The sequence below is a fragment of the Lonchura striata genome, chromosome 6, assembly GCF_050655825.1.
Source record: "Lonchura striata isolate lonStrDom1 chromosome 6, ASM5065582v1, whole genome shotgun sequence".
NCBI lineage: Eukaryota > Metazoa > Chordata > Aves > Passeriformes > Estrildidae > Lonchura > Lonchura striata.
The window spans coordinates 18251170-18277138 of NC_140708.1; the positions used below are offsets into that span (position 1 = coordinate 18251170).

The 25969-nt window shown below is 37.4% G+C and overlaps 1 protein-coding gene and 1 long non-coding RNA gene across 9 annotated transcripts in view; one reads left to right on the forward strand and one right to left on the reverse strand.

Moving 5' to 3' along the window:
- LOC110468629 (uncharacterized) overlaps window positions 1-10995 on the reverse strand; it is a 59053-nt gene extending 48058 nt beyond the window's left edge. Inside the window, exon 1 of the long non-coding RNA XR_014956301.1 lies at window positions 10939-10995. This is a non-coding gene — a long non-coding RNA (uncharacterized LOC110468629). The remainder of the gene's footprint in view (window positions 1-10938) is intronic.
- DLG5 (discs large MAGUK scaffold protein 5) overlaps window positions 1-22231 on the forward strand; it is a 107816-nt gene extending 85585 nt beyond the window's left edge. For 6 of the 8 annotated variants that reach the window (XM_021526692.4, XM_021526694.3, XM_021526693.3 and 3 more), the window contains 10 exons: window positions 62-226; window positions 586-769; window positions 1607-1755; window positions 2049-2219; window positions 2546-2742; window positions 3426-3569; window positions 3756-3883; window positions 4629-4738; window positions 6494-6603; window positions 8961-22231. In XM_021526692.4, coding sequence (XP_021382367.2) covers window positions 62-226; window positions 586-769; window positions 1607-1755; window positions 2049-2219; window positions 2546-2742; window positions 3426-3569; window positions 3756-3883; window positions 4629-4738; window positions 6494-6603; window positions 8961-9064 — 1462 coding nt within the window. In that variant the 3' untranslated portion in view covers window positions 9065-22231. The remainder of the gene's footprint in view (window positions 1-61; window positions 227-585; window positions 770-1606; window positions 1756-2048; window positions 2220-2545; window positions 2743-3425; window positions 3570-3755; window positions 3884-4628; window positions 4739-6493; window positions 6604-8960) is intronic. The other 2 variants (XR_014956283.1, XM_085583408.1) reach the window with 2 other exon arrangements.
- Window positions 22232-25969: the final 3738 nt, after the last annotated feature.

The following is a 25969-nucleotide window of genomic DNA, read 5'->3' on the forward strand; positions in this document are numbered from 1 at the left end:
AGTGCAAAATATTTGGCATTAACCCACCAGTCTTTTGTTGTGGTTTTTTCCCCTGTTGTAGTTCTCGCTTGGAACCTGTGAGCAATCATTCCACCCCTCAAGGCAGCGGAGCTGCAACGCCTGACAATCATTCCGTAATCGACACTGTGAGCGAGCAGGACGAAGGGACAATGACACCCCCATCCAAACAAACCACTCCAACTACAAGTCCCCGCAATTCCTTAAGGTAGAGAGTGAAGCTTTTATCTTAAAGGAAAATAAATGGTCAGGGTATTAAATAAGGAAGTGTACTTCTGTGAATGCTATGTCTGGTTGAAATAAGTCAGCAGATTAGCTAAGTGGACCCCAGGATAGAAGTGTACATGTTTTCAGACTGCTTCTGAAACATGAGATCTGCAAGGTGTGAAGAAAGTTTTCTGCATGATTGGTTTAGATGAAAAGGTGATTTGTCATTTAAGACTCTGTCTGTAGGTGACCTATTCTGAAAAATATTTATATAAATATATATTCTTCAGATGGCAAGTTGATTTTATGCATGGCAAGTTTTTCAGTTCTAGTATATGTGTTATTTCTTTCTGTCAAAAGGGGCCCTGTGGACACAAACAAAAGGACCCCTGAACCTAGAATTGTTGTTGTTAAAAAATCCCAAGTTGATCTTGGGATCCAGATATGTGGTGGAAACCTGTATGGAATATTTGTCTCAGATGTAGACGATGACAGCCCAGCAAAAGGACCTGATGGACTAGTCTTGGGTGACATGATACTTGAGGTAAGCACTTCAGAAATGTCTGCAGTGTGCTGACTAATGGCTGGGGTGGTGTAGAGAGGGAGGTGCCAAGTGCTGTGCTGTCCCACAGTGTGGAATGTTCTGTGAGTGCTGAGTTCCTGCCACAAAGCCCAGATAAGAATGGTCAGAAAGCCAACTTGCATTTTGGCTGCAGCACATGAGTAGCTGGATGATGTGAACCTGGAGAACTATCACTGTTGATATCGCAAGATACTTTGAAGTTGGATGAACTCACATATGTCTACCTGTAATTACTAACACCTGCTCCCTTCATCTAAATGAGAAGATTGAATCCAATTGCTGTATGTAGGAGGAAGGCAAGGATATGAAAGACCCTGGAAAACAGAGAACAATATTGATCTTGCCACTATGAAATTCTAATGAGAGTTTAGGGAAAGCCATGTACTGTGTCTTTGACTCTGCTTTCTGTATCTTAAATGAGAATATTTATCTACTTGTCAAGACTTAAGATGATAAACCCATCTTTGTGAGCTTTTCAGATACAAGTAACCACTGACACAATTTTTTTCAGTGAATTTTCTGATTCTCAGCTTACACTTGGTAAACTTTTTCAAGAAGTGCTCTCTCACAGTACCTGTCTGCTGCTTGCACTTGAGTTTTTTTTTTCCACTGTAATGTCTCAGTCTCCCACTAGACATCTTAAGGTGCAAACTGCACTTGAGTTTCAAGTGACAAGACATATATAGAATCTTCAAGTGACAAAAACAAATTCACTTTGCATGTTTTACACGCTCACCTACTTCTGTTGCTTGTTCAAATACAATTTCACATCTAAATATTTATTTTTGTGTTTTGCAGTATGGGTCCATTGACATGCGAAATAAAACAGCTGAGGAAGCTTATCTTGAAATGCTGAAGCCTGGAGAAAACATCAAAATAAAGACTCAATACAGAATAGAAGAGTTTAATAAGATAAAAGAGCTTCCTGGAGATGGATTCTACATCAGGTATTTGGCATGACTGGTAATGACAGCTTAAGGCTGTTAGGATAATATGCTGGCCATACAGAGAGAGAGAACATAAATTTTGCCATGTTTTCTTAAATTTGAAATTTACTGATTTATCCAGCTATTCCCTGACAGCAAGTACACAGTCTAGTATAGAAGTCTTCACTTTCCCCTCTTGTGCTCTTGAGATGTAGAGAATGCCACTAATCTGTTAACTTTTTTCAGAAAAGGTGGGGTTTTTTCCCTTGAGTTGATGGAGACCAGTTGCAGAGCCTGTTTATCTTTCTTTTCAGAACACTTTATGACCGTGTGGCAGAGATGGAGCAGGATTTAAGCTTTAAGAAAGATGATATTTTATATGTGGATGACACTCTACCACAGGGAAATTTTGGTTGTTGGATGGCTTGGCAGCTAGATGAGAATGCTCAGAAGCTGGAAAGAGGGCAGATTCCCAGTAAATATATGTAAGTGACCTCAGTTACAGGATTCATCTTTAAAAAGTATTTGTCTTTTCAAGTCTGACTAGTGAGATGTGGTATAAAAGACTTGTTTGCTTCTGTTCTTTCTGGCAGATGCTAATTCTTAGATATGTCATTTTAAGGATGGCATATTTTAATATAAATTGAATTAAATATACTGCTGTATCAAGTTGGTTTTAATACTGCTAAATAGTAAACTAGAAATGACAATATCCTGGGGTGCATCAGGCGCAGCATCACCAGCTGTGATACTGCCAAGAGTATTAAAAATATAACACTAAATACCAGCCATTTTGTCCATTTTATTCTAGGATGGATCAGGAATTCTACAGGAGACACAGCATGTCCGAGGCTAAAGATGAAAACAGTTCAACTAAGACATTGTCAGCAGCAGCAAGGAGGTCATTCTTCAGAAGAAAGCATAAACATAAGCGAAGTGGTTCCAAAGATGGAAAAGATTTATTGGCTCTAGATACAATCAGTACAGACTCGATTCCTTTCTTGGATGGCAAGTGCCTTTGTTATACTTGGGAGGGCTTTGGCTTTACTTCTCTTTAATTTTTAATCAGGTGTAGCACAGCAAAACAATAATGTTACTTTCTAATTGCTCTGAATACAAATGGTGATCATTATCTCTAATAAGAATTTTTAAAATATATTAAATTACAAGCCAGTGTGTTTTAAAATATTTTTGTAATTTCTTCCTGGACCTATTAGCATTACTATTTCATTTGGAGAGGGCGATTCTTTTGGATCCATGGTTTTGATCTTCCTTTCAGCTATTTAATTTTGGTCCAGGTCTAGCCTAGACAGAAATCCTGTGCACTACTCAAAATCTTAACTTTTATTTCTTCACTCCTTTAGAAAAATCATGTTGGTTACAATAAGAGCTCAACAAATCAGGCCAGAGATCTCAAATATTGTGTATTGTTTACAATTTTAGGGAAGATTGGAGAAGGTAGGAGTTCAATTTTTTTACTTGAGCAATAGGTTCAATTAGAAAAATATCTAGTTTCAGCTGTTAAGTGGGAAAATGTCAATAATGACTGAGCATATTTTGTATTTGGCAAGGGCCCTTTGCCCTCCCTTGAAGAGGAGGTCTTATCATAATTCCTCTAAGGATGCTTCTGCTTGTTTGAGAAATGCCTGGAAATGTATCCTTTTACAAATAAATGTGTTCTGTGTGTGTAGATTCTGCAAGTTTGGCTTATCAGCGTGTCCAGAAAGTGGATTGTACCTCCCCTAGGCCTGTCCTTATTCTAGGACCTTTACTTGATGCTGTGAAAGACATGCTGGTCAAAGAATCCCCTGGAAAATTTTGCAGATGTCCTCTTGGTAAGTGTGCCAATATAGCTAATTTATTCATGCTTAGTATACATGGTAGTAACATCTGTATAAATTGACAAAATGACAACACAAAGATGGGTAACGCCTCAAGAATCTGAATTTCCAGACACTGTCTTCTTAGCCTTGTTCTGTGCCTAAGGAATAGTAATGAAAGGGGATCTCTTCTATGAACAGAGGTTATGAAAGCTTCCCAGCAAGCCATTGAGCGAGGTGTGAAGGATTGTCTGTTCATCGATTACAAACGGAGGAGTGGACATTTTGATGTGACAACTGTAGCTTCAATAAAAGAGATAACAGAAAAAGTGAGTCAATTTTACTGCTGTAGTTCTTGTACAATTTGCACACTTATGTTGGGGGGTGGAAATTATGTTAGCAGCATCATCCTTTAAGACATTCTGAGAACTGCTGCTAAATAAAATAAAACTTGCCTTACTTTTGCATGTGACTATTTAAAATGTGCTCACCTTTATAGAAACGAGAAATGTTTGTATTCTTTTACAGTATTACTAAATAAAGTTAGAAATAATTTTCTTAACTTCCATCCTTTATCCCCTCCAAAAAAGGATTTAATTTTTTTACCTATTCCATGTAATGTAGTCATATAGAATGTAAACATCATCATAATCCTGGAGACAGATGTTAACTGAAGTGTGTTAATTGCTTACAGTTTTCAATCAAACCACATGGAAAGTCCTATTAACACTTGTGTTTGCTCATGATTTCTGAAATAGAAAATTAATAGGAATATTTAAACTTTGAAAAAGTGTAATGCATATATTTCAATCTGAGTTTTCATTCCATAAATTCTTCAAATACTTTTATTTCTATCAATGCATGCTTTTGGTACTATGAATGCAATTTCTTGCAGGTTTTCGTCTTTTGTTATAAATGCTTTGGGTACAAATAGTGCAGTAGTCCCAAAATGCTATATGTATGGCAGAACTTTGTTGGGTTGCTATGATTTAAGTAGGGGAAGAAATGGGGGATTTGCATGTGTGCTTGTGCTCTTTAACTGAATGAGTGTTTTGCATTTACATTTGATCTTAGGATTGTCATTGTCTGCTTGACATCGCTCCTCATGCCATCGAACGGCTCCACAGTGTTCATATCTACCCTATTGTAATTTTTATTCGCTACAAAAATGCTAAACAAATCAAGTAAGTCTGTGAGGGGTATAGTTCAGGGATGTTTATTCTACCTTAAAGTAATCTAAATTTACCTTTATTGTTTATTTCATCTAGTCATATCTCTTAGGACAGCCACTGAGCTTGGCTCAGTTGGTCAGAGCCTGGTGCTAATAACACCAAGGTTGTGGGTTCTATCCCTGTATGGGCTGTTCACGGAAGAGCTGGGCTCAGTGATCCTTCTGGGTCCCTTCCAACTCAGAGCATTCTGTGATTTTGTAAAACAGGGAAAATAGTCCTTATAAAACCCACTGTGAGGTATATGGTCTTAGCTTTATTTGGATTGCATGACAATTAAGTGAATCTTTCAAAGAAATCCATGGAGACCAAACTGAATGTCCATTAGGAGAATCTTTCCTGCTAACCTTTGTGGTACATTTTAAGACTGATACGGATGGATCCACTGACATGTTGGCCATGACCAAGAGCTGTTGCTTCGTCTTCTTAGAAGGGCCAAGGGTATGGATGCAGTGCCAATTGATTCATAGCCTCAGCTTTCCCACCTCCGTTCTCCAGTAAATGAAGCAAGGGAAGTCCCCATTTGCCACACAGTGCATATACTGTGGTCTTCTCAGGCTGTGTTCTTTCACGAATTGTGACATTCCTATTTGAATATAGCCAGGAAGAGAGCACAGGACGTGCAAATGCCAGTCTCTCCCCTGATGTTTGAAAAAGCCTTCACATATTTTGATAGATTGATTTGGCAAGAAGGGAAATAATCTTCCAACATGAATATTGCTAAGAGATCTTATACTTGTGCTATCTTTGTTTCTAAAGTTGAAGACTTCTTATATTCTTGATCTGTAGGTAAATTTGACTACTATCTATTTAATAAAGAAGATAAGTATCACTACTTTAAAGTAGAAACAGGACATAGAGCAATGATGTGTATTTCATTACCACTGTAGTATTGTGTGCTTAAATGGTAAATGGAACTGGCATGTCTTGACCCCCTTTGGAAGTGAAATGGTGACCACTATAGCTGTTTCATTTTTTTGGAAAGGGACAATGGTCAAACTAGTCAAGCAAGGATTTCTGGCAGTCATCAGTATGAGTTGCAGTGGCACATTTTGTCTGCCTGTTGTATGCACTAAAAGTTTGTCCAAACATATCCTTTTCAATATAGCACAAGCTCTATTGGCATTCTCTGAAATGCACCACAGCAATGATAGGTTAGTTTAGTAATTATATTTTTAAATAATTATTTTGGCATTTGTATTTCTCTGGGTTTTTATCCATATTTTATTTTAAAGAGCTTGTATAATAGAAAAAGAGGCCTCTCAAAAATGTGTCATAGATATGATAACATGGACGTACTGTATCTGCTTGATGCTTGATAATTCACAAGCCCTTAGAGGAGTGATACTTGTGCCCAGCTTCTGTAAAGAGTACTGGTATGTGTATCAGATAATGATCCAATTCATATGAACCGGAAAAAATTATATTCTTTCTTCATCTACTGCCTTCCAGGCTCTGAAACTTTAAAGCAATACCATCTTGGTCTGAGAGCAAATAAATTCGTTAGCACTGAAATGATCCTGATGACTCTGCTGATACTGCTGAAACACAGTAGATGGCACTCTGGGCCTAGAAGTCTGCTTGCATGTGAATTAGCTTTTTGTATTCACCCAACTAGAGGCACTCTTTTCAAGTCCATTAAAAATTTATTCTTATACAAGATGTTTCTTTTATTTTTCTCTTTTGTTTGTGTTTTTTTTTTTTTTCCAGAGAGCAAAAAGACCCAATCTTCCTGAGGGACAAAGTTACACAAAAGCATTCCAAAGAACAATTTGAGACAGCTCAAAAAATAGAACAGGAGTATAGCAAGTACTTTACAGGTTAGTATTTAATCAAACTTTCAGTGGGAACACAGTGGTAATTTAATCCATTTGCATTTTAATCCAAAAGATTAATGTCCTTTCAATGAGCACTTTGTTTTTTTCATTCTGCCTTCCCTTTTGACAAACTCATGTTCTGTTATATTATTTTACCAGGAGAGAAAATATCAAGATAGGAATCTTCTTTGTTCTGAATATTATAATCTTATGATATAAAGAGGTTCTGAAAAGGTTTTATTACTAGCCAGGTATAGAAAGTATGGTCAAGACTTGATGATTTGACATAGTGTGGTCAGTTTTATACCATGTAAGGACTAGAAGGGTTTTCTAAATTGTAAAAATCAAAACAACAGAAGCCCCTGGTAATTTAAACTGACAAATGATGATTGCCAAAGGTCCATTCCAGCCTCAACCCTTCTGTAATTCTGTGTGATCTTGATTTGTGAGACATGCTTTAAATGTTTCAACATGTAAAAAAAATTGTCCAAGGTTTCTTGAGCATGCATTGTAATTTGGAATAATTAAGTTCAACTTTAGAAGCCTTTTTAACTTCATAAAATTATGAAATCAATTGTAGTATTGTTACTAGAGAAAAAAAATTGTTTGGAGATAGTCTCTGTTCATTTCAGAGTATATTTCCATGGGGTTCCACATACCTAGAATTTTATCCCCCCTCTTTTGAATGTATTGATGTTCATGACAACAACATTTAAATAGAAGAACAAGCACCCTAACTAGCCAAAACCTAACTTTTCATCCCCTGAACAATGGGATTCTTACAGAAATATTTTGAGGCATAACTGCCAAGTGCAGAGAGACAAAAAGGTGTGTTAAGTTTGGAGCTCCCTCAGTGCATCCAGAGATAAGTCATGTGTTCTCAACAAAATATTATGTAATAGCCATACAAATGTTTTTTACATGATGTATACTAAACCTACAGAGAACCTGACATGCACACGGCCAAATTACATCAGCACATGTTATCTTCTGCTTCTTGTTTAGTCATTTTGTGGCATTTTAGTTTGACCCTGATAGTGGAAGGGCCACTCAGTTCGAGAGTCTTACGTGTATCTTCTCATATGTGCCTTCTGTTGTTGCCAGCGTGCAGCAGACTCCAGCTGTCATCAACACTTCCAGGTGCTGGTAGAGAGGGTTGGTGTTCAAATTGCATTGACATTGAAGCTTGTTGAAGTTATAATACTGTACATGAAATAAGCCTGTAGATAGCATGTAGATAGATCTAAGTATGAAGTATGTTGTACCTGTTAGTTTAGTCATGGAGCTGTAGGTCACGCTCTGTCTTTAACTGCTAAGTGCTCTTTAACTACTTTATGGACTTCAATTTTTGACTAATGACTTTCAAGTTGGCTTTGTTTCCTCTACCAAGTTGTGAACACAGTGTGTAATCTGAATCATTTCTTGCCTGCCATTTGTCACTTTTCATAGACCTTTTCAGTTGCTGTGTTCTGTATCCCAAGTCACCTGACATCATTAACTGTGATATATATTGCAGAGCCAAATAGTCTATATTTGTGATATCATATTTTCTCTTTCCAAAAAGAAAAATAATGCCTTAAGCTGTGTAAGACTTTCCATACTTTTTCAGCATTAGTAATAGCTGTAGCCAGAGGCTTTGCTGGCTGACATATTTCTCAAGTCATGAAGTTCCTCTGTTTTTAAGTATTGAAGACAATATGTTCTCTTCTCGTGGCAGTTGTGGCATTTTACCTTTTATGTTTAGCAAGGGTAGAATAAAAGGTGGTCATTTGTCTTGTGAATTGATTTTCAGGGAGTTGCTTGCTGGTGTTTTGTTCCTTGAATGCAGTTGATGATAAGAATTGGAGTAGTAACCACTGCTGTTTTATTTAGCTTAGCGATCTGTGAGCTGCTCATAATTTACTTCTAATATTTGTAAATAGTGTCTAGTTGCTACAGCTATAGTCTCTATGTATATTACCCCGTAAATATAAAACTCTTAACACCACATGTTGAACAGAGAAGGTTTATTATAGCAGGTTCTGACCATCTTTAGACTTAAACTTTGCCACCTGATGCCTCTGAAAATAGTAAGTGGAGGCCACTTACAAAACAGTTGTCTTAGCTGATCATAGCCATCAGTTCCTTGACTTCCCTGGATTGTTTTAGGAGCTAGCAGAAGAAATTGTGTATTGAATGCTTGACCTCTTTGCTCTGTTTATTTTTTTAAAAATAGAGACATGCATCTGTCAGATACCGAGTTGAGTTGCTTAATTCTGATCTGTTGATAAACACTTGGAAGATAAATGCAGAAGACTGTTCTTGGTAATTACTCTTGACTGTTCCAGTCTCATTTGTATGTGGGGTTTCTTCTTCTCCAGGCATTGTCCAGGGAGGAGCCCTTTCAAGCATTTGCACTCAGATTATGACAACTGTCGACCAAGAACAAAACAAGGTCCTGTGGATCCCAGCTGGCCCACTGTAGATTTCTTTTGCTGTGAAACTACTTTCCAGATGTAAATAACCAACTAACTTTCTATCCAATGGACTCAGTTCATTTCTGTCTTCATAAAGATATCCATAAGTTATTTCTGTTTCATGAAGGGGAATGATAACACTGAACATACAAGGACCTGACGAGGCATGTGGGAAGGGGTAGATCATCACCTCACTGAGCTTGTCTCTTACATCGTGCCTGTACACATGACAGGCTGTCACAAGGGTTGTGACCTGTGTGTACTTGTCCATGAGTAACGAATTTAACAATGCTGCAAAACCCTGTAGAATGACACGTTTACAAAAAACCTTTTCAAAGTATTTGGTTCTTGCTGTTTACTTGAATGTCTTTTTGTTTTGTTTTGTTCTTTTTTTAATTCTGTGTCCTTTCACTCAGTGAGGTTACTCTCCAAACTGGAGTGCAATTTTGGAGAATGAGCAGGCAGTGTATGCGCAATGTGACTCTTAGTTACAGTTTTGACCATTTCTAAGCACACTGTTGACTTGACAACCAGGTAATAACGTGGGATTGAATCGGTACGTCTTGGGAGGAAGCTCAAGAGGAAGTACACTCCTACACAGGGCAGACCACTTTTTGTATCCTGTCAATGCTTGTCTGTCAAAGATATTGTGTCTTGGTTTATGCATGAAGCTAATATTTAAACATCATAATGTATCTAAGCAATCCAAGTTTATCATGTGTTGACAAAATAATTTTTGGTTGTTGGGCCTGGGTTAAGTACAGGTGGGGTAGAGTCATAAACTAGGCCTAGCATGCTGTGTTCTGTCACTTTTAGATCCTGTAAATATGGAAAGCTTATGTTGGTGCAATTTTGCAGGGTAATTCTTAAGCTTTGTACTTCAGTGTGTAGCATTCACATAGACTGTTTTTATTTAAGAGCAGACACAGTTTTAGGGCTTTGATTAAAAGCCTTTAGAAAGGTACTAAATTGTTAGTGTTTTCACTGTCAAAAAATAAGTGATCGTTTAGTTTTGGTTGCAATACTTATTTACATGTTGTACCAAACTCTATTATATTGGTTCCCTTTTTGGTTTTTTGCACTTCTGACTGTGTTCCTAGCACAGGTTTTGTACCTGTTTCTTCTGTCTCTTGTGCCATGTTTTCTGGGTACTGTATTTTAATTGTTTTTAAAATATTATTTGAGTAGACCTGCTTCTCAGTTACTGTTTCTAACATTTCATTATGTAGGGTTTCTAGTTTTACACTACAGGCTATAATTTTGCTTCTGTTTGCAGCTTTTATAATTTAAAAAAAAGGGATTCTTCTTGCACAGTTCTTAAAGAAAGATCTGGTCCTAAATTTAAATTCTGTTTTACAGTTGCTATTTTATAGTTCAAAATACTTTCTATAGTATTTATATAGTTATACACTATATACAGTATTCTGAACTATAAAAACATCTAAAATATATATAGTATTTTATATAGTATTATACCATACTATTATAATACTGTATATATAAGTTAATAAATATGAAACTGAATGGATGATTTAGTAGTTGAAGTACTTCTCATGGTGAGGGACAGAAGTTTTTTGTTTATCTCAATTTTTTGTTTTGTTTGTTTTTTAAAGTTTGAGATCAGAGTAGACTCCAGTGGTAAAACTGAAACAGACAGGTACTGTTCTGACATGGATTTTTCTGTACTAAATGAAAATGTCACTTTGTATCAAAAAAAAAAAGTTAAAGAAACTGATTACTAAATAAAGGTCAATTTCTGTAACTTCGCTTGTGTGTAACGGGTGCACAGAGCTCTTCTTAACTCTGTTTAGTTAAGTCCTCATATAAGGTTTGGATTTCTGACTAAAATTGTCACATGCACCTGATAGTTTCAAATACCCACCTTGAGAATAAGTTTATGTTCTTGCCTCTCCTTGGATGTATAAATACCAGAGATGTTCACAACCTGTAGGACACAAGAAGTTAGATGTTGGTTTGTGTTAATATTTTTCGTGTTCTGGCCCATTGTTGTTAAGGATTTCAAATGGAAATGCAGTTGTTTGGGTGGAGGCTTGAACTGAAGAATGAGTCTATCAGTGATATTTACAAGGGAGTGTCACTGGAGAAAAGTGAGAATATTAGTTCAAAGGCACATTGTAGAATGTTCTCAGTTTTTACCCTTCAGACAGTCCAGCCTCTTTTGTTCACTGAGTTACCCAAAAGCCTAGGGAAGGTAATTATTTTGTACTGACTTTCTGCTTTATCAGTTTCTTTATTCTCAGATACCAAATAGTCAGCTTCAGCTTGAACCCAGTTTGTGGATGGACAAGTCTTGTAATCTGCATAACTACTAATAGCCTTTAGTCATAAGGATTTGCACCTTACCTTCTCTTGAAAAAACACACCATGGTAACAGCATCTAATAGGGGATGAATAAAATCAGAATAGGCAGGTTCTGGCAGGTAGGTAACAGCCATACATTGCATATCTTCTGATCACAGCAAAGTAGAACTGAAGTAATGACTGAACACTAGGAAGAGATGCTTTTAGCTCAGATCAGGTGTTTCCTGATATTCAATTTTCTTTTATAATATTACATGCCAGACATAGATTTAGCCCTTGTTCTGGAAAGAGTATTTCTGTCCAGGTGTTTAAACAAAGAATGTAGTTATGTGAGTATTGTAAAAAGAGTTTTGAAATAGTAACATTCAAAACAAAAAGTCTGAAAATTTCACCCTTACGCTTGTAAGTCACAGTTAAGCATGTGTGGCTGCAGGTAGAGTTAAAGAGAAATAAAAATCTTTGGACTTTATTTTTCCGCAGCTAAACGGACATAAAATGGCTGAAGATACTGCTGCCCATAGATATGATTTGTTGTTAATATGCTGACAAAACATCTACTTGTTTTCAAACCTTTACCTTCTGTTCACATTGACCTGAATTGCAGGGCTAGTGTTTGCATGATCCAAAATTATGTGACAGCTGCCAACCTCTCTGCCTCAGACAAGGCTTCTTTTTCAGTGCCTGAAAGTTGGAGGCCATGTCCTAATCCTTTGTTGTGAATGCAAACATTGCCTTAAGCAGTCTTGAGCAGCTCTCCTGGGTCTGTCTCTGATGGATGTATTCGTGGTTAAAATACAATCTTGTAATCTTTTCTAGACTTATGTTTAAGGCTCCATGTAATTGCTTCAATTCTGTGCCTACATTTCACATAGACAACTTCAGTTAAAATAGACTGACATTGGAAAAATATGCACTGGCTTGGAAACGAAAGAGAATACTGTGAAAAATACAGATATCAAATAGAGCAGACTTTAGTCTTGTGCAATATCTAGTGAAGGTTCCAGAACTGCAACAGAAGCTGAGCAGCAGAAAAAAGGTGCTTGGCCTCCTGTAAATTTTCTTAGGCTGCTGTGCCTCGTGAGTGTGAGAGCTTCTTACTCATTTGATTGGTTTTTTTTCCAATGTGAGCTGTGTCATTTTGCTTAGAAAGTGGCTGAAAAAGTACATTTTTTATAACATTTTATAACATCTATAACATAGTAAACTTTTTAGTTATTGAATTTGTCATTTCTCTTTGAATACAAAGATGTTTTTGTGAACACTACACAAATGATGTGAGCATGAATCCACAAACCAGGTGAACAGGGGATCCTGTTACTTAAGTGTGAAAGTACTGGCTTCATCTGGGGTTGTTCAGCTCTGTTTTAACAAACAATTCCTTACAAGCTTTTGTAAGAGTAGTTGTTTTTTACAGTGTCTATAATTTTCAATGGAGACTGGAACTTTATATTTAGACAACTTCACCAGTTTGTCTACACAGATCCTTTTCTTGAGGCAAACTGTGGATAAACTGTGGTCAACTGTGGAAGCATACTATGACTAAAGAAATTTAAAACATTTTCAGTTCTGCGGTTATCTTGCAGACGGCCAGTGTGGAAGATATTTTGGATTATTTAATTTTTTAAAAAATATTTAATCTTATTACTTAACTCACTTGAAAAACAGTGAGAAGAGGTGTATTAAAGTTTTTTCAGATTTCCTTAGATCTCATTCAATTAAGCAATTTTAATTAATTTTCCTCTACAAAATGCACCTGTTAAAGATTAAGAGGTTTTATCCTTCTGTGTAAAGTGTGAATTTCTAGGTGACTTTTTTAACACAGATGTACACAGAGGTTTTTAAAATATGAGTCTTTATTCTAAAAACGTAGGAGGGAAAAAAGGAAGAGATATAATAACTGTTGTAAGAATCAAATCTCAAAAATCTCAGTACTATATAGCCTAGTCACTTTATATTATGGTGAATTATCTGTTGTTGATATGTTTTATTAACAGTACATTATATGCTGAATGTGTGTGTTCACTGAAATGTTTTCTGTGTCTGCCATATTGAAGAAAATAGTACTAAGGGCTGAGTAAGCTTTCGAAGATATAATATCTTGATTTCTGTAGATAAATGAAGATACTGGTTTTTCCTTCACTGGCTCGCACTATAGAGTGTCCAAGAGCTACACTGCTTCTGCTGCCAGTTAAGAAAAACAAACCAACCAAGCCTGAAACAATAACAGCCCCCCAAACCTAATGCACAAAACAAAACAACTCCCTTCCCACCAAACCCCACTTTCAAAGTGTCCAATTTGGCTTTTTTTTTTTGACTTGATGTCCTTACTGTCTTCCTGAAGACACATGAAAATTTCAAAAGAAGAAAGCAGTTTACTCTTAACTTAATTCACAAATATCTCCAGAATTAGAAACAAGTCTGTCAAAATGTTAAATTCTTGCAACAGCTTGAAAAAAAATCTGTTTCTTGATAAAATCATACTTATATTTGCAATAGCTTTTTTTTATTATTTTAAATTTTTTTTTCAGTGCAAATGTTAATGACATACCTTATGCAATATTTCCTATACCCTTCCTCTGAAAGCAGCTTTCTGAAGATGGTGACTTTGATCTTCAGTGTGAGTGACCCTTTTTTCTGCAACTTTTGCACCTCATTTTGCTGCAGATTAATCTAATCTTGTTAGCAATAACAGTGATTAATTTAAATTATATTTATTCCTTCATTTGATAAATCTGTTTGGTTCACAAATGCTTACCATTTGAGTTCAGCAGTTAGCTGAGTCATCAGATTTTTTTTAAACAGGTTGAGATTATATTTGTAGCCCACTGTGATAAACTTAAGGTATTAGGTTTCAAGCTTGTCTTCTGGGCTGGTGTAAGAAATAAAAGGCTGAACATGCTGCTTTGTTTTTTTTAATCTAAATACGTGCAAGGGGTTTAAATGTGATTGTAAGTTTTGTGATGAAAATAACTGTTAGTTACATCGTTTTGACAGGATAATTCCAGCAAAGTCAGCCAAAAGAACCTAAGGTAAGAGAGAGAAAATTGTCCTCTGCTGTGAAAATAGGATTTAAGAGTGCTAGCAATTGCTCGTATCATTATAGTAACAAGTAGGTTTGTGATGCAAAGATGAGTAAGTGCAATTGCTGAAGAAACCAAACACATGGAGCTGAGTTCTAGAAAGGTGATGAAAACTGCATGTCCTCAGCAACTGCCAGAGTTGGTCCCATGGTGGCAAATGTGTATCACTTTTATCTGGGGTTGGCTGAACTTTATGGCCTTGAAGAGCTTCTGGCTGAAAATATATTACTAGCATTCAGATGAATTCTCACACTTTTATAACCTGACTTGTGTTGTATTGAAAAATGTGTTGTTAATAGCTGCAATTATAATGTGATCTGTTGAAACCTGCTCTGATTTTCAGTTCAATTATTTAGAACTCATTTGTCAGGGTGGTACCACATATTTTGTGCCAGAGTGACTAAATTACAGCTGCAAAATAATTCAAGTGAAGTTTTAAAAACCAATTGGATATCCTCCTCCTCCTGTGGTCTTTACATGGCAGTTTCCCTCAGAGCTGCAAGATTTGAACTGCCATGAGCTCACTTGAATTCCTGTCAGATGTGAACACTGCTCTGCTGTCCTGCACAGGACGTGATCAGAGCTGTTCCCTGGCTGTGTGGGGTAAGGAAGTGTTGAGTCTTGGCCTGGGTTAACTCTAGCGAGATGCTTCCACTTCTGCCTCCATAGGGCACTTCTTTGCCTTCCAGAGCCTAAATGGGATTTCTGATTGGCAATTGCTGTCTTTCTCCTTTCAGTAATCCCTTTTCTGCTATGTAACCATACACAGATGTAGTTTTGTCAAGTGCTCCGTGAAATTGTTCTCAGGAGTGAGATTGTAGTTTGTGAGAGCTGTATTATGGATACATCACCGAGCTTTCCCATTCTTTTACTGTTATATGTGGCTTTAGTTTCCCTTTGCGTTATAGTCTTGCTATCACTAGTAGATAAATCTTTTTTCAAGGTGTGTCCCTCATTCAGTGCAGCCTTTCCTGTTTGCCGCATTCCTTGCTTTATGCTTCGCTTACACATCTGAACTCTCAAAGATATTTTTTCCATTGCTGATGCAACCTAATCCCTCCCTTCCTCACCCTGTTATCTAATGCTAAAGTATTTTGGGACATTATGTAAAGTCTGTTTGTTTGACAAAGCTTATTATGTGGTTGTGTATTAATCACTGATTTGATTTTAAACACTTCTTGTTCTCACTGTTGGTGATCTCATGAGCAGCAGTTGCTGATCCACTCCAGCATTCAGCAGCCAGCAGCTTCAGGTAATGTTTTAGCAATGTCTGCATGTCTGCAGTTTCTGAAAGTGATGCCTTGCTATGTTTCCAGCAGTGTCAGCAGTACATTTGTAGCAGGACACACTTGCTAAGCAACAGAGGACAACTTGAGAAAGTCCACAAACCTGCCTTAAGGTTTTGTGATCTCTGCTGTCTTACAGAGGCTTCAATCTTTGGATTGATTTGGATTTCCCTCTGCACTGTTCAGATTCTGTCATAAGCTGGCACTGACTGGTAAGGTATGCAGAGGTATAGCTGAATTGATTTGCTGCAAAGTACTGAGATCCACAAATGGTGCCTGACCTTCACTAGAAATGAACTAATATTAGTCTAATTTTAACCCGTTTTGCTATCACTTAAAATATTACTGGAGTTACAAGAGGACAGTTTATAAAGAGTTCTGAAATACTGAAATTTGTCAGAAGTAGCTATTTTTATCTTATTTCTTTTCCACTCTACTCTTGCCCTAAAGCCCAATTTTTAGTTTCCACCCTCTGTAATGTCAGCCATTTCAAGATACAGATAGTCTATAGTACACAGTATGGTGGAAAGGACAAGACCTGTAACAAACCATGGTTCAATGTTGAAGTCACGGGCCCTTACAATCCTTTATCAGTTCTCTTAGTTGTAGAAGGAGACACTCAGAAAGAGAAATCCTTTATAGAAATAATTAAGACAGAGTTTTGAAAGTTATTTATTTTTCTCAGTGCTCTGATAATGAGTCTTCCAATATCTGGCTCCCTTACTTTTAAAAATCTGGTGTCCAGACCAAAAGCATCTATGGCACCTTAATACTTGTTCCTGTGAAAATACTATTTTAACTTCTCTGCCTCAGGGTATGTACTTCACTATGTAGATGACTTTCAGCTTCTCTTTTATTAGATGTAAGCCTCATCTATTTCAATGATTTTGGATTTATGACTTTTTGTAACCCCCTGCTATTTATGGGATGTGGGATTTGTTTAAATAAATGTTTTTTTCCATCATAACCCATCATCCAGATTGATGGTGTGAAGTCATGGTTGTACAGTCACTCTAAACTGAAGTGTCCTGTTTCTCAGTGAGGAAAAAGACCAGCTAAGATATCCAATGTGGGACTGCCCATTTAATGTATATATGTCCCTGTGTTTTGTGAGTGGAATATTTTTCTCTTTTTCTCTTTTTTTCTTTTTGTTTTGTAAGTTTTAAAAATCTGCTGTAGATATTACATACACCAAGAATATGTCTTGAAAATCAGTGGCACTGTGGAGAAGAAATTGACCTGTATATGGTTTGTTAGTCAATGTGAAAGAGAAAATGGCAAAATAGTTTAGAGTGAAGCTGATGGGTCACATAAAATCCACAAACCCCGATGCTCTTGTTTTCAATTATTTAGCCGAGTTTAATTTTAATATACCTTCCTTAAAAGGGTGCTATTAGACTGAAAGTTACATTTGGAAAATAAAAGCTTTGGAATGGAATACTTCATTTAATAAGCACTGAAACGAGACATTCCTCAAAAGGAAAGCTGTTGGTCTATTTCATCTAGGTATTTACTGTTTTCATGAAAAATGATCAGTAATTTCTGAAAAAGAAAGTACCCTTTAATAGATGTCTCAAGCCAGCTACTGAAAACAGGAGTTATATTACATAATGGCTCATCATTCAAAGTTGTGTTTGCGGATTTTTTCTGTGCGTAGAACAGAATGTAAAATCATTAGGGAAAACAATTATTTCTGGTATGTGAGAGAATAAATATTTCTTTTCACAGTGTGCTAGTATAGCAGTACAGAAACTACTATAGAAAAAAAACCAGAAAAAAAGCACTAAAAAGTATTTCTTCAGCAACGCATAGAATATGAATTGCATTTATCAAATTATTCTTTTAAAATCTAAGAACTTGTCCCTTGATGCAAACTCACACATCAAACACCTCTGATACATTATTTATTTCTAGAGTTACTACATCTCATTTGCAGTCAATTTATGCTGTATGTAGCACTGATTGTTTTTCTTGCAAGATTAAGAGCAGAGTTTTAAACTGTCTTCCTCAAGGTCATAAGCCTAGCAGTAAGTTCTTCTCTTGATTTTTTTTTTTTGTTTGCTTTGCAAGTCATTAAGTACTTCAATGACAAAAAACCCTTCAAACTAAAATAAAAAAAAAGCACACAAACATGCTTAGATTTATGAAAATCAAATTATATGTATTCTAAGACAATTTCTTCCATAAGACAGAAAGTATCAGCAAAATAGATGGTGAGAACTTGCAGCCCTAGTAATGACTCTAAATCAGCAGCTGCCATGCAAGGCATGGAAAAAGAAAGTAACTGAATCTTAAAATAATGTGTGTGGCAGTCTATAATGCAAAAATTAGTGGGATTTAAAATACTGGGGGTTCTGATGGGATTGAAAAGTATTGCATATTGCTTATCTGTAGATCCGAGATTCCTAGTGTGTCAAATTCAGACACCTATTATGGGCTATTTTACAACAATCACTCTAAATTGATGAAGGCATACTAAGCCTTGTATGGCCACGGACCTTTAGTTGAGACCAGACAATAATAATCTAGTCTCTCAAGTATGCAAAAAGCATGAGAGAGCATCAGGCTCACTGGCTTAGTGTCAAGTCCTTCTTATAAAAGGTATGACTTAAAATGGAAAGCCTTTGTGACAGTTTATGCAGACTAACTTAATGTGTATAGCTTGTGCAGACAGTTATTTTCCACCTATTCGTGAATACACAAGCTAGAATATTTGGCTTTAAACACAGAGGGGTGCAGAGGGTTCTTTTGTTCAGTCAAATAAATACTTTCCAATATTTAACCAGTTTTAATTTATGGGGAACAGATGTTTTTTTCTTCATTAGTAATTGTTTTTCCAGAAGATAAGCCTATATTAAAATTTGTGAGGATTCATGAGCTCTTTTATTCTAAGTAAAGCTCTTTGTTGAAATCACTCAATTTTTAAAAAAAATAAAAGAACCAAGAAATTTTTTTCAAGCCTCCAAAGCCTGTTAGTTTATTATATTTTGTTTTTTTCTTAGAGGCAAAGGCTAAAGACTTTCAAATATGTTGTTGCATTCTTCATTGTAAGGAAAATCTGTAAGTGTCCTTGGGATGCAGGCACAACAGAAGTTCACTAAACTGCCTCTGCTTTTAACTTGGGTAAGATGCAATGGCATCTGATCAAGATCTCAGATGCAAGTCCTGAAAACTCTTTTGACTCCACCTGTGACTAAAATTAAGTGTTCAGAATTTCATGAAAATGAAAAGGTTTTTGTTCTGTTTTGGGACTAGTGAATGGTTGGATTTTTGTGTCTGCATCCTTGTCCCACTAAAACAACACCTTACTCCCTGCCATAGGAGCAAGAACAGGAGCTGAAGCCCATCACATTTCAAATGCCCCTGTCAGAAGCATATTGTTAAGTTCCGTTTAAACTATATTCAGTATTTTGAGTAATGGTAGCAATAACAGGCAATTTTAACCCTCATAACTGATATGCTGGTTTGACAAGGTTTTCACAGCAGAAGTCACTGTTGTATAAGCCTTCATGGATACAGTGCTTTTCTCATTTTGAAAACATGTACAGCTCGAGTAGCATTTTCCTTTTATGACATATTCAGAGCTCTCTGCAGTCCTTTAAAGTGTATTCATACAAATTTGTGGAGGAAGCCCTCTAAGGCACAAGTTTGACATACCTAGTGCCTAGTTATTTGGACTTTGATGTTTTAATTTTAAAGGTCCAGAATTCAGTGATGACAGCCTATTTCCCACTGACAAGATGCACACTTTTAGGTACCACCTTCCAAAGTTAGACTTACAGAATTTCCTTGATAAAACTACAGAGTTGGATCTTCTTTTGTTTAGCCACCAGAGTCAGTAATACAGTCATTAAGTTGTCAACAAGCTCCTCTGCCATGTGTTGCTGTCCTGTAGGCAGCGTATGCAAATGGTCCCGGTGCCTCAGGAGAAGTCACGGCGTCTTTCCCTCTGCGAGCCGTGTGTTGGGCCGTGACCTTTCCCTTCTGTTTCTTTATTCAGGTTACAGACGACCCCTGTGGGTGCAGGTTTTGCAGTGCTGTGTGCCTGGTGCCAGTGTCCCCTCTGCCATCAAAGGGCACAAGGAGCAGCTCGCTGCGGCGTGAGGAATGGCTGTGCTCCAGCTCTGCCTGCCGTGCTGCTCGGTACATTTTGGGCTGCTGTTTTTGAGGGGACTGACACACTGGCTGTGTTTCTTGCTTCTCTCTTCATCCTGCTGGAGGCCCCAGAGCCCCTGTTCGTTACACTTTACTTTTTCATTTGCTTTGACCCAATGGACGTGCTGTAAAATTACCTGGGTTTTGCAGGTGTCTTACCTGTCTGTATTAGTACAAAATCTAGCGTTAGAGAGGGAATGAGGCAGGGAGGTCAGTGAGTGGTTAGCTGTTCCTTCGAATAGGAAAATAATTCAAACAAGCTCTTCAACAGTGAAATTCTCTGTGAAAGGCAGAGCACCATGTTCCCAGTTGTGATTGCAGGGGCAGAGGATTTTTTTTTAGTGCCTCTGGTTCTTGAAAGAGCTTGTGTTTTTTCCCAGAAGATTATAGAATCCTTTTTATGCAGCTTAATGTGTTTTTACAGATATCATACAGATAGGAAGTTGTATCATATTTTGCAGACAGAAAGTTGCAAGGCAAACAAAGACCAAGTTTGAAGAAATTGTGGGATTTTAAAAATGTGGCTAATAACATGTTCTAAAGGATGCTATGAAAAGGAGAGTCATGTTAGAGCTTTAAGTGTGTGGGTTAACCAGAGAACTATGCTACAAAAAGCTGTATGAAGTGTCAAACTACCTTAAGTGTAGCTTATCTCTGGGCAGTCACTGAGGCAAATAATTACTCCAGGAAATAACATTTCAGTATTTCACAATCAGCATTTCTCTGAGTTTACTGCTTGCATCATTCTGCTCCTCTTTCTTCTGGTCTTTCAGAACAGTTTGAGCTCTTGCCCGAGTGCCACTGAAGGCAAGAGCATTTCTTTTGCAGCTCAAAGGCAAAACTTGTTGCTGCCTTTTGTTGTTTTTCAGCAGCCCAACAATTCTGACCTGTGAGGAATGCAGGGGTAGGGGATACAAACATGAATCTTTTTTTTTTTTTTCCCTAATGTGGATAGACAGATGAAAGATAAATTTGGAACTCTTTGGTTTGTGCTGGTTTGGTTTCCTCTTTTTTCCTTTCTCTTTTTGGGTTTGTGGGGGTGTTTTGGGCTTATGGGATTTTTTTTTAAAGTAAAATTGAGTTTCTTGAGTATAAAGCTGGGCAGTCCCACATAATTGATGTTACCATGGCCTCCAGCCAAAGTTGGAGGAGTCATCTGTTAGTTTGAGTCTGGAGAAGAGCAGAGAGGAATATAAATCCTTCTCTCCAACAAGATGTAAATATTTGGTTTTTTCTTTTTGTGAAATATGCAGAACAAAGGGAACAATCTGAAGGAGAAAGGTCTGGACCCTGTTTGTTCTTAGTTTGCCAATGCAGTTTGTTCTGCTCTACCACCACTTGGTGCTAGAAGATCAGTATTTGTTATGCAGCTGCTTGGTAGCTCCAGTTTTATGTACGGGACGTCTGAAAGGCAGTGGAATTAGAGCCTTGGTCTCCAGCAGATTCTGTGTACCTGCTTCCCAACCCTTTCTTTGCTGACAGAAGGAATCCATGACCAGGAGCTGCATGAAGTGGTGCAGGTCAGCTCTCCAGTGCCCTCCTCACTGTGCTTGCAAATGGGGTGTGCACCTCTCTGACCTCCTGTGGTCTGTCCTTTCTGCCCAGAACCACAAGTGCTGCCTGAGCAGCTGCTGGGCTGCAGCAGCTTCAAACACAGACTCGACCTGTGGCATTTGTGACAATTTGAAGGACGTTGCACTGCCTGTATTTATTGACTTTCCCTACAAAGTTATTTCCCCCTAATACAAAGGTATTAATTACAGATAGAAAGAAACATGGTGACTCCAAGGTCAAGAGATGAGAGCATGCAATCTGGAATTTCCATCACAACTGATTATGATTATGCTTCAGCTATTAAAAGTTACAAGGTTGCATTTGTTATGTGGATGCTTGCTTCTAATTAAAGAAAATACCTATTCTTTAAGAGCTCAAGAATAAATAGATTCCAATTTTTATCTTCAACTTAGTTTTTCAATAGTCTTTTTATATGAATGCTAGCTTATTCATTTTCTGTGATAATGTGGTCTGTGCATTTGTTGGATGAATTAATTTGTGCTCACCTGATACCTTTAGAGACAAGCTTTGCCTGCAGCATGAGATAAAATGAGATTTGTGGCCCTGTCTTATTCTTTTCTTTGTCTGTGGTGCATCTCTTTTCCTTATTTACTGACTGTCTGTGTGGAGGTGCTTCAGACAGTTAATCTAGTCAGGTGAATTTAACATTGATTGCACAAATCAAAATGGACTGTGTAGATATACTCATTCAAGAACAGAAGCTTTTTGAAGTAAGTTATACTGTAGAAATAAAAGCTCTTTGAATTCTGATTCACAATGTGAGATGTGCAAGTGCTTCACTTACAAATAAATTCAAATTACTTTTTCCCAAGTGACTCTTTGCAAACACAAAGGACTTGGTTCCCTGTACTTCCAGCATCTTGATAAAAAGAATGAATCCAAGCGTTTTACTCCTCACCCCAGTACTGATGTTTATTGTAGCAGAAAGATATGCACAATTTCCTATATAGAAAATATCCTGTTTTCACCAGTAACCCTGCTGCTTTATATGTGTTTCAGTGGTCACATTTGTACTCTCTGCCTGCCTTCCTTATTGCTCTCCTATTTGTTTTCCTTATTCATTATGGTTTGCTTATAGTGTAAATGGAGTACTATTTCTTGATGCAAGTCCTTTATGATGTTTATTGATGAGACATTGTGAGAACAGCCTCACTGTACCCTGTTAGCATTAGTGTTTCATGTTTTCAGAGCCTTTCTGTAAACTGCATGAGACTCCCAGCTGAGAGCAGTTCCCAACTTCTCCCTTTGGCATAGCAATTGCCTTTCTGTTCTAACTGAGTCAGTCAATATACTGAGTCTTGGATGCATATGTGCATCTGAAGCTACAATAGTTTAGATGAAGATTGCAAGGGATTTGTCAGGTGTGTGCTTCCAAAGAAATGCTCACTTATAACTGTACATATATATCATATATATATATATATTATGGGGAAGCTTTCTGTCAGCCACATAGCTTTGAAACAGTTACTTCAGTTACTTTTTTCTATGCTTGTCAAAGCCCTTGATGTGTATCTTGACTAGAAAAAGGTAGGATTAGAGCTTACAGACTCCTGTATAGAGCTATTCTGTCTCTAAATAACAGATTTATTTTTCAGAGCCAAGGTTGCGTTCAATATACTGGAAGTGGTGTTGAAAGATAGAGAAATAAGGAAGGAAGGTATGATAAGGTACTAGGTGGGGATTCAGAAAATTGTCTTCCATTTCTGGGAAATGATGTCTTTTATTATCCCAGGAAAGTCAGTCTGGTTTGACACTAGGTATTCTGTGAAAATCTCAGCATTGAAAGGAAAGGAAAAAATATTACAGTCATAATAACCTTGAACTGGAATAAATCTACCTCAAATTCAGAAACTTTGCCCCAGGTTGTCTATATCTTCTGTAGTGTGTTTTCTTCATGGGCCATCTAGACTAAGGAGATGCACCCCAAAGAAGTGTCATTCTCTGTCTCACTTGGGTGAAGAATAACACCTTTCTTTCCTTTGACTTCAGGCTGTAGCTTCTGATCAGTAAATTTGTATGAAACCTTGTAGAAAGAGGTTAGGATCTCATTTGTGACTCTTGAGCAGCCCAAATAGGAAAATTTCCAGCACTGTTATACGTGGAAGAAAACATTCATGTAACAGCTTTTAGACAGCATGTCTGTTTGGTGAAAGGAGGAGGCTGGAGCTGCTGGAGCTGCAACTGAGACACAAAACAGAAAGTGCTATTTCTTGGTCACAGAATGTTCGGTGCTTTACAGCACCCAACTGAGTCTCCACAGCCAAGAGACATGAGAGAAGTGCTGGTTCTCCCTGCTCTCCCTCGCCCATGCATTTCTGGTTTGAGATCTTTGGGGGTCCACAGAAATAGTCAAATGCCTTTTCATTGCACTACTAGTCTGCATCTGTCATGAAATTTCAGCAAACAAAACCATGGCATTTGGCAAACAGACTTTAAAAGCAGAGAAAAAACCAAAAGGCACAAGTGCCACAATACAATTTCAGATTTATAGATAATAAAACTTTGCATTTTGCAGGCACGCATAACCAGTAATACATAAATGGAGAAACTGCAGAAAATTGGCTAATGGAATATATATAAATGAATTTAATGCAAATTTTCAAGCACTTTGGGCAATTGTGTGCCTGTCTACACAGAATTTTGACTGCACAGATAAATGTATTGATTGCAGAGCAAACGTGTCCCACTTCATTCTTTGCCAATAATGAAAATTGCATTTAGTGATGTGGGAGTTGGATTTGTGAGTACCCGAGCAGTGAAGGCTGAGGTCAGACCTGCAGTGACAAGCTTTGCTGCCAACTGCTGTCGAGTGGCAATATTGACAGCTTGTAGCATCACTGGAATACCCATCTTGTGGCTGTTCCTGCCAGCATCATGAACTTCTCACAAGGAAGTTTTATATCCACAGCAGTTGTAGGCATGAACTGGGAAAGAACCCAGGGCTTTCACCTGTTGCCTTTGCTGATGTGCTGGCTGAAATCAAGGAGCTGGGGTATTCAGGGAAGAAATCCAAGTTGTAGAAAAGGGAGCACTGCTGCTTGAGTGAGGGAAAACCTATGCTGAAAGAAGGGCATCCACGTTCCAAGAGCTTTGTAAGACAAGTGAGTGCCTTGGGCATCTTGTGGGTAATTTTGGGCAGTAGGTGTTTATTTCCAGGAATGCTTCCTCACCAGGTAGCCCAGGGCAGGGCACTGCAGGAAGGAGCACTGAAATTGCTGTGCACAGGTCATGCCTGAGCTTGGCCTCCAGGCTGGCCATGGGTGCAGATGTCTCTTTCTTTGGAGGGCTCCTATTGCTTATTTACTTTTATTACTGACAGCTGCTCTCTTTTGCAAGTATGATATCCTGGTCTGATATTCTGGCCAAATTCTAACTATAATCCTTACCGCCTGCTTGACTCAAAATAGCCCATACATTAAAATGTGTCATTTCTCTTCTAACTGAATGTGATGTTTTTAAACAATTTCCATTTTTCACCCCAAATATGGCTCTTTCAGCTTTGGATGTTTCTCTATTTCTAGCTTAAAGTACTTAGAAGGCATTATGCATTGCATGCATAAAGACAAGCTATTATAAATATTTAGCTAACTAAAGCATTTGTGATTTTTTAACTTCAAAGTTAGAAGTAAATGGGATACTTGTAATGACTCTTGCATTTTTTACAGAAAGTTATCTAAGTAAATCTTTCACAGTAGCTTAGGACTTTTCGTGGTGTGCCAAAATATATCCCACCTCAATACCACTGGGATTCATGAATTAGTCAAAGTGCCAGAGGGACTAAAACAAAGACTTATGTCTGGAATATTCCTAAAAGAATCTGACATCAGTGCTCTGTGACTGAGTGGTGCTGTTTGGAGAGGATCATTTGGTAATTTTGTTTTCCTTTTTATTCAGGAAAGGAAAGGTATTCCAGTGGAGTCCCTGTTTATGTTTTCCTTTTCTCAAAGGCTCTGGGTGATCTCTAAAGGTTGTTCAGCCTCTCTAGGCCTTGCTCTCAGGCTAAAATAGGAGCATTGGTACATCCTTTCCACATGGAAACATTTTCTGGATAAGACTGTGAGGTACTTAGTTCTGGCTTCTGCACAATAACTGGATAAATGTTTCTTAATTGTTAGATTAATATCCTCATAGCACAGTACAACAAATAACTGAAAGTACATTTTGTCTCTGTTTTAAGAAAATGGAGAATTTTATCTATGAGCAGTATTTTCATCTTACCAGTATTTTAGCAAGGAATTTTGAAGAAATCATGGCAAAGAATGTTTGTGAAACAGCTAATCTTAGACAAATAGAAGTCTAAGAAGGCAAATGTTGAACTCTAAGACAACTATTTGCAAAAGAAGCCTGGTTTCACTCAAAGTAATGGAAACAGCTCACATGAGCTATTTATCAAGTGGTTTGCAAGACTAGGGTTTAAAAAAATTAAATTTTTTAGTCTTCAGCTCGAAAACCTATTGTGGAAATCACTTAGAGGATATTAGTAAATGCCAGAATC